The 9,676-nt window shown below is 36.9% G+C and overlaps 1 protein-coding gene across 1 annotated transcript; it reads left to right on the top strand.

The window, feature by feature from the left end:
* Positions 1–1,174: 1,174 nt before the first annotated feature.
* Positions 1,175–6,145, top strand: LOC101901753 (luciferin 4-monooxygenase-like). The gene is made up of 5 exons (XM_005183874.4): positions 1,175–1,390; positions 1,446–1,653; positions 1,723–1,909; positions 4,841–4,957; positions 5,020–6,145. Exons 1-5 carry the CDS (start codon positions 1,250–1,252, stop codon positions 5,999–6,001), a joined length of 1,635 nt encoding a protein of 544 aa, XP_005183931.2. The 5' UTR covers positions 1,175–1,249; the 3' UTR covers positions 6,002–6,145.
* Positions 6,146–9,676: the final 3,531 nt, after the last annotated feature.

The following is a 9,676-nucleotide window of genomic DNA, read 5'->3' as shown; positions in this document are numbered from 1 at the left end:
ATAATTGCTAAATTTTATCGAGATCCCATATATATTTTGATCCGATTTCAAATTAATTGTGAACCAAATGGGTAATACAAGTCCGAATTTAAGAGATACAAATGCTTTGGCATATTTAGTCCTTTGAACTATAAATTATAATTATAATCATAGCGTGTATGATTGAATTCTTCCATAAAAATTTGTTATGTGGGGCTCTACTAAATTAGCAAAGTGGTATAGGGTATCATAAAGTCGGCCCCGCCCGACTTACAGACTTTCTTTACTATTTTTTTTTTCAAAATTTTCGACTATTTGTGGGGGTGGGGGTACCAGAAGACGTAAACCGATATTGCCCGTCTCCAAACTTGAAATATGTTTGATAATAATATCTCGAGTTACCGAGAGTTATCGTGCGCACCAGCCAGATAGACAGACAGACTAGTAGCGTTTCTACATAAAATAACTCAAAATACCAAAACTCGGCGAAATTAAATGGAAAATATGACTTAAAAGCAAAAAATAATTTCGATTAACCATTATGTGGAGACTACATGATTCATTTTTTAAATCAATGATTTTTGATGTATCCAAAATTTTCTATACATTTTCAAAACACTACTTTCATGACTCGCTTAAGGGTTAAGATTTTCAACCCAAAATAATCCTAATATTGTTACCAGTAATATGGCCGAAGACTCTATATCTCCAAAATGCACTCCAAGGAATCTTAATCCAAAAATTTCTAAAAGTGTGAACAAGAAGAGAACTTGGATTTGGATGGACTCCAAATGTCCTGAAATAGATTTCGTCCGAAGAGAAAATGTGTGCATTCGACTGAGGATATATAACATTTTATTATTTTTTTTGAATCTAATGCATCAATGCAAAAAATTTGTCTGTTTGAAATTCTTAAACACATTAGTAAAATAATTAAATTTATTGACACTTCAAATCGGCATTTTCGTTACGGAATGATAACATAATTCTGGCACTATCCCCATAATAACTTATCAAACAAACAGCCAACACATGCTTACTATAGGAAAAGTAGAGATAGAGAGAGACAGAGGAAGAATATTTGTCCATCAATATGGATTCTCTTATAAAATCAATAGCTTCCTTATCTAAGGTATTTGTAACACTCTCGGCGGTTAACTGGCCAGTAAACAATATTTAGTTGGCTAATGTCTGGCGTTAGAGAGAGACCGCTCAATTAGGTTAACGGTTTGGCAGCGAATAGAAGAAATATACCCACACTTAACTCGGAATGGAACGCTTTCACACACAATTTGATAAATATACAAAAATATGGACGGGTCCGAAAGCTACGAATTTCTTTGACGCTGATTGTTCAATAGGCAAAATTCTCTTCGCTTTCATGCGAAATAATCCAAAAAACATATGTCAGGTGGGTGTGTAGGCAGAGTTCAAAGTAATATTTCATGATATTTATATTTTTCCAGATATCCGACACTGAAGGCACAGCCCTAAACAACAATGAAGCCCTGACCTTTGGCATCCGTATAGCCCAATATCTCAAAACGATGGGCTTGCGCCAGGATGATGTTGTGGGTATTGTTGGTTCCAATACCACCTATCTTATGCCCGTGGTCTTGGGTTGCTTACTCAATTGTACTCCATTCCATGCCATTAATCATAAGAATGACGAAGGTATTTTTAACATGGTTTTGCCCGCTCCAATTATGGTTGTGATAAAGGTTTATTATCTATGATTTGCAGCCACGATAAAACACTTATTCCATAGCACGAGACCCAAGGTGATTTTCTGTGATGGCGCCGTTTATCCAAATGTTGCTGTCATTGGTAAAATCCTGAAGGCGAAAATGTTTACATTGACTCAACATCGTGTGGATGTGGGGAAAATCGAAGATCTTCTGGAGCCCACGAATGCGGAATTATTTTATGTGTAAGTACCACAGATAACGAGCGGTTAGGAGATTACTTTGAATTTGGGATATATTTCAACGCTACAAAATTAACAGTAATATCCTTGTCGGTTACCAGAAAAGCATTGAATTATTGAGGGATACAGGACGAAGTTTTAACTACAACTGAGGATATGAATCACATCGAAGTTTATCCATGCTACAGAGCCACATACGTCATCAATATTTATTTTTGACCTCTTAATTATATGCGGATTATTTTCATTTTACTTAAATTCAGATCATAAAAGCATAATACGGACTTCAAAAATTGAATTAGCGATTTGGGCTGTCGTAAAAATTTAGCGTCTGTTAATTTTTTTTTTTAATAATCGATTGGAGGGCATTTCTTATCGGCCAATTGTTTCTATGGGCTTTATTGGCCAAACATAAGAACGTGGCGATAAGAAAACATTTATTGTTTTCAATTCTGTCCATTTGGTATGCAGAGCTATTATCATTTCAACTAATTTTCATTTTTTACTCTTCAACATTTTAAAAATAATATGCAATGTGTTTATCTATTGGCCAAGTATATACGTGTGTCCTACTATCGCCTTTATTTACTTTTGGCCATATCAGAAGACCGAATGGCTATACATATCGGAATTCTAAATATTTGTTATGGTTGGTCTAGCAAGTCTTTAATACGAGCATTTGTGCCACCAGATGTTTTGATATCATAACCAAATGCACTGTCTATCGATCAAAATTGAGTTGCCTAATGTATGGCTCTATTTTTTGAGTTTCCAAATTCTAAAAGATCTAAAACTAAAGATTTTGTATGAAAAGGGGTCCCCAGATGTCTACTTCACTTAGTTTATTAAATTTTATTTTTTTTCGTCATTTCAATCTTTTCATAGGAATATGCAATTTTTTTCAATTTCCTCTCAATGTAAAATTCTAAGACGATTTAGCCCTGTCCGTCCGTTTGTCCATCTGTTGCAATTATGCTAGAGTCGACACCAATTATGGTAGGAAGCCAAAATTTTGTACAGATCAGTATTTTGTCTCCAGGCAGGTCTAGTTTGAAGATGGTCCATCGGTCCAAGATATCATATAGTCCCCATATATCTCAATGAAATTGTTTGAAATTCTGCACCTGAAATTGATTTCGGAAGAATGATTAATATAGGTCCAAGCCATCGTACAGCTCCCATACAACGGTACTCCCGATATTCAGTATTTTGATGATTTTAGAACATTTTTTCTCATTTGAGAAGTGTCGCTGAATTGTTATGCGAGGTAAGTTATGAGAGATGAATAAATGAAAATTATGACCCTCTGAGGGGAGAAGAGATGGGCCGATATCCTTCATCTTGTGTTTGTAAAAATATTGTGTGAAATTTGAGGAGAATAGGATGCTTATAATTATACAAAATGTTGATCTGTGGTTGGGGAGGTACCAAAAAGAGTATTCCGATCAATCCCATCTTCACAACAAATCTTGTGCTAGTAAAAATATTGGATTATGTAATGACAAGAATGAATCGATTTTTTCGAATTTGGGCTGTTTGGTTATTCAGAATTTTGACCCGTTATGAGGGAGGTACCAGAAGGCATGGACCGCATTCACATGGTCTAAAATCGTAATTTCGACGGTATATACCCTCGATAGCCATGTAGCTGAGGATATAAAAGTGGAAGTGGACGCAATATTCAATTCCGATCCTTTTTTAAGATTTTCTTTACTCAAAGTGACGGCATTAAATGTTCGGCCCAGTTGAACTTTACGCATTATAACCTGCTTCCAACCCTGCATTACCAGATATCCATATGATGCGCAATCCTCCAGCTGCAGCACGAAGTATGCTTGCAGTTATGTTGCTTCTAGGTGATAGAGTCGGGAAGCAGAAAGGTAGATATATTGAGGCCAGAAATATTTTAATATTCCTCTTGAAATCGCAGAATATGTTTTAGTTATATCTCTCCCACATAAATATTTGAGTATGGAAGTTAACGCGCAAACACCACATTTTATGAACCAAAAAAAGGTTCTTTGATGCTGTCCAAATGTGCCTCATCGACATAATGGTTTAAGACGCCATGTCTCTTTGCGCAAAATCCTTTTCAAGACATTTGGAGTTGAACTAGGGATGTCCGTTCATCTGTCTGGCCGATAACTCTCTAAGGGAGTATACGATTTGATCCAAACTTGGTATATCGTAATATTATTATTAAACTTAGATCGAGTTCGGAAATGGACTATAGCGGTCCACTCCTTCTGGTACCTCACCCACAAAAGTCAAAATTTTCAAGGAAAATAATCCACGTCTTAGAAAGAGGAAGGATCACTCAATTTTGTACAAACTTTGCAAATCCTAATATTTGGATCAGTACTAGTTCAGTTGCGAAAAAGGATTAAATCGGCCTACCCAATCAAGTACCTCCCCGCCAAAGGGTAAAATTTTGGAATAATGAAAACTCACATAAAGTGTGAAATAATAGTCCGATTGTCTTCCAATTTCACATACTCCAGTATTTTTATTAACATACGATTTGGTGTGGAGATGGAAAATATGGGTCCAATCCTGCTAGAACCTCCCCCACAACTTGTCAAAATATGGAATAACTCAAACTCTCATAACATATGAAACAAGTCAGCGAATCTTTTCAAACTGCGTTTAGGTAGATTTTTTTCTTAATTAGAGATCCGATGTGATTCATATTCACATCAGGACCACCTCTTCTGGTACCTCTCTCACAAGGGATCAACATTTTGTATTATTTTAACCCGAAACAAGTCAACGAAAATCTAGAAGGGGAAAATTCAACCCCCAGACATTGAGCTTAATTTAACTGGACAGTATTTTGAGATCAAGCTTGACAGAAACCAAAAATGTGCTATTGAAATATTGAGTTTTTTTATTACATTGTAGTAGCTAACACATTTAAACTTTATTCTTTTCCAGACCCGAAACACTCAAACAGGGTGGTGATCAAACAGTGGCAATTGTTTGTACGGCTGGCACAACTGGAATGCCGAAAAATGTCTGCATATCAAATTCGTCGTGCCTTTTTGATTATGGGTGAGTGAAACTCGATGTGAATTTGTATTTTTTCATATTCTAAAGTCTTTCCTTCTTCACAGTTTTGTTACGGCTCAGGATGTCCTTTTCTCCTTCAGTACGATTGACGTATCCTCGGGCATGTTTAATATGCTCTTCAGTTGTGGTCATGGTTCCACTCGCATTATTACCAATAAACCGCCAAGTGCCGAATATCTATTGGAGCTGATAAATAAATATAAAATCTCCCTGCTCACCCTCTCGCCCACCTGTGTTGCCGCTCTGACCAAGTGCAATATCTTGACCAAGGACAAGCTGAGCAGTGTTCGATTCATCAGCATTTCGGGTGGCAATGTTCCGGTTATGACATTGTTAAAGCTTCAGGATTATCTAACGAATGGCTTAATTTCGTATGGCTATGCTTTGGCCGAGTGTGGAGGCGTTGCTGGCAACATGGGTGTTGGCCACCCAAATAGTGTGGGTAAAATTGTACCCGGTGTCAAGGTGAGAATTGTTGACGAAAACGATCGCAATCTGGGACATGGGGAGATGGGTGAAATAATGGTACACACGGGCAAAGTGTGGAATGGTTATTATGGCAATCCTTCGGAATCTAAACGCATGCAGGACTATCAGGGTTGGTTCCACACTGGCGATTTGGGTTACTTTGACAGGGACAACTATTTATATGTGGTGGATCGCAAGTGCAACTCTCTGCGTTTCCATGGCATGCAATATTGGCCATTGGAGTTGGAGCAGTGCGTGGCCGAAATACCAGATGTTTTGGAAGTTTGTGTTTTTGGTTTATGGAATGAAGTAGATGGGGATGCTGCTGCAGCTGCCGTTGTTAAAGTGCCCGGCAGTAGACTCAGTGAACAGGACGTAGTTGAGTATGTGGCCAAGCGTTTGGTTGTTGCCCACAAACACCTGCATTGTGGCGTCTTCTTCCTCGACGATTTGCCAAAGACTGGTAGTGGTAAGGTGATCAGGGATAAGGCGAGAGATAAGGCACTGGGCAAGCATTGGATTGCTCCAAAATCTTCCTATAATCGTTTGGGTCAATAGCTGGTAGGGGGATAATTATTATTCCTCTTTCAATTGCCATTGTTAAGTATCTTTAAGTATTTATTTTAAATTTGTAGCAGTAATTTGTTTAGTTCCATAAGTGTGTGAGAATAAATATTTACCATCGATGTGTGAAGTTGAAAATTTCTTATCGTCATAAGTTTCAGTAGAGATATTTCGAATATCAGAAAGATAAGGGACATGTGAATGCGAATTTTAATAATCCATAAACATTCGCAAACCATTTGGACGCGGTGAATCCCCAAAGGTGATTAATCATTTCCACCATTTCGTTCAAGTCAATAATTTATCAGTATCGGAAAACAAGTGCACAATTAAAATAAACAATTAATGTAAAACAAAGTGCAAGCCATTTTGCAAGCTTGTTTAAGCGTGTCATATCATGAATATGTTTGACAATGAAAATAAAGGAAATCGGATGAATAAATTAATAACAAATAATAGTTATAATAATTTGCCATTATAAAAATATAGTTGAAGCTATAATCGTATAATTCTGCAAGAGGGTCACATTGTGAGGGAGTGTGATCTATAAAGATACGAAATGTACAAAAAATTATTAAGCTCCCAATTTTTGTTTGTTATTTACGAAAATTAATTTAAGACCCCACAAGCATACATTTTTGATCAGCATATCATTTTATGTAGATTTTTCAGTATCACAGTTTCACAATTTTAACCCGAATTTACTGTATCCTGGAAAAGATATGTCAATAAAGGTCTATATTTTGGTATAGTCCCCATATGAGTGGAATGGAGTTCCTAATGGGTACAACATCCTATGACAGAAAATTGCTTAACCAAGTCCACGTCTTCGTACGGCCCCTTGCAAAAGTACATCCCTGTATTCAGCATTTCGATCATTTAGATAAAACTTTGAACTTTAATACCCTCTAACACTATGCGTTGGGGGTATTATAAGACGGATTGATAATTTGTATACAAGTTACATGTCGCAATTATAGTCCGATCCCCAGAAATTTTGCATACAGTTAGGTTAGAAGCCCACCATTTTGGGTGGTTATCGGATATTGTTTGGCGGATTAAATGGACTATAGATTCTATGAGAAAAATGTCAACATGTGGGGTTTTTATATTCTCAGCCACATGGCTACAGAGGGTATACAATGTGAGATGAAAAAACTGCAACCAACTTCAGACTGCTGTCATTCCTAAGCCACTCTTCCGACAGCTGTTAAAATTATTCCAGTGACAACTCGTTATATTGTTTACAAGCCTACAAAACCATTTTGGTGAGAATTTTCCAGAAAAAAAGTTATTCGTGATGGAATTTAAGCGTGATAGTGTGACTTCTTGGCTGGAAACCTACAAGAGGCTATCGTTAGAGCACCACTCCAGCATTTAAATGTGAATAAATCTTTTGTGTCTCGTACCATCGCTCGTTATCGTGATACTGGTAGCGTAGCTCGACATCAAGGAAGTGGACGGAAGTAAACAGCAACATCAGCAGAAATGGTTCGAAAAGTAAAAAAAAGCGACTTGATCGAAACCCGCCTCGCAGTGGCCAAAAAATGGCTCGTGAGCCAAAACGAAAATAGACTTAAAAGAGTTGCTTCACTTGGCCGAAAGTTGTGAACTGCCGAATTTGGTTTTCAACATTTGTTGTCCAGCAGTTTGTAAAATCAAAACAAAATGATCGTACATACTTGCCAAAGAGGTCAGCAGAAAATGTGTACCTTCGATTGGCCATCAGAACTCAAGCATCGGCTTTGGCGATGGTGTGGGCCGCCATAACAGTCAATGGTCGCTGTCCGCTCGTATTAATCGAACGTGACACCAGAATATTATCGCGAAAATATTCTGGAGAATGTATTAAAGCCTTGGGCACGCAAACATTTTGGCCGCAGACCTTGGACATTCACACATGACTCGGCAATATCGCACTAAGCACGCGCCACCCAAGAATTCTTACAAAATGAGGTTCCTCCACTAAAATCTCCGGATACCAATCCGTTGGACTATTGTGTCTGGGGTTTTTGGAAAGCAAGGTTGGGACAAAAAAAGCCAAAGTGTCGATCACCTCAAGCAAGCGCTTCGCCAGGTATGGGCCAAAATACCACAGAGCAGCATTCGAGCAACGTGTGACGGTTTCATTGGCCGTTGAAGGCCATAATTCGTGCCAAAGGTGACCAATTCGAACAAATATAAACTTTTGCTTAAATTTGATACTATTTCCGACATATTTTGGCTTCATTCAATAAAATTTAAAAATATATAAAAATTATGGAACTTGACTTTTTTGCAGTTTTTTTATCTCACCTGTATATTTTTTCAGCATAAAATTCTACGTCGATTTAGCTAGGTCCGTCTGTCTTTCTGTGGAAATTACTCTAGCTTCCGAACGAATGATGTGTGATAGGTCTGCAGAACTTTTGGTATTGAAATTAGGAATATATTGGTCCACGTTTTGGTATAGTCCCTCATATAACTGTACCGACAGAGTTAAGGTTTGTAAGAAACATCCTACCATAGAAATTTTAATATGGGTTTGAGTTTTGCTATAGCCCACATAAAACAGTACCTCCCTATGTTCGGCATTTTGATGATTTTAGCGACATTATTCACTGGAATTGTTTCAAGTTTCTTATTTGAAGTTACTAATGGAGGCTACAACCTGAGACCGGAAACGGCACTTCCCTGTGTTTGTTATTTTTATAATTTTAGCAGTAATTTTTCTATGGACTTTTTTTGAAAAAGTTTAAATTTCTTCCAAATGATGGAGGTAACCAAAGTTCGCCCCGGTAAAACTTAATACTTTTTCACTTGTTGTATAAGCGTTGATCGACTACAGAGCGAATTGAAAGAGCTAGGACTTTGATATTTGGCATGTATTTTTCGTTACAATAAACTAAATAGTGAACATTTACGCCAGAGGGTGTAAATATAATAAAATATATTCGAGAGGTCAAAAACCGAGATAACCTTTTTGTATAACTATTTCCAGACTAAAATGAAAAAAAGAAGTAAAAAAGAATCAGTCAGTTTTGCCGGCAGATGTATACCCTCAGTCAATGTTCGATTATTCATATATATTTTGACTTCTGTCATGATTATTCAAACTGTTGCCCTCCTATAGAATAAATTCTGAAGAAATGGGATATAAATATCCCGACGTGACAGGTTTCGACTGTATCGACTACATCCTTCACTTTACATGAGATATGTGATCATTTTCAGAAAATGCTAAAATGTGCGTGAGGTATCTAATGCAGATAAAAATATTGCTATGGGCAAAACAAGAAGAAAATCGAACATTTATATCCAATTTTATGCGAAATCATAAATCCCATATTCATTTCAGGTTTCTGGTTAAGAGAAATATTTAAATATAGCAAGTTGTAAAGAATCGCTGACTTGTTTCGCATTTTATGATAGAGAAAAGTATTGAAAATTGTTAGACTTGTTTTACCAAAATGTTTGTATGTGTGAGATTTGAAGAGAGTTGGATGCTTATTTCCTATATTTGTTCGTTGAAACCTATGTGGGGTAGGTACCAGAAGAAATGGTCCGATCTCTACCATCTTTATAACAGAACTTGTGTAAAGGGAAATATTGAAATGTACCAAGTCTGAATGGAATCGAATGTTAATTTTGCGTCATGGGTATTAAAAATTTTGACCTTTGTGGGGGAGG

This window comes from Musca domestica, unplaced genomic scaffold (genome assembly GCF_030504385.1).
Source record: "Musca domestica strain aabys unplaced genomic scaffold, Musca_domestica.polishedcontigs.V.1.1 21, whole genome shotgun sequence".
Lineage (NCBI taxonomy): Eukaryota > Metazoa > Arthropoda > Insecta > Diptera > Muscidae > Musca > Musca domestica.
The sequence above is the reverse complement of the archived record's forward strand: the minus strand, read 5'-3'. Positions and strand labels throughout refer to the sequence as shown.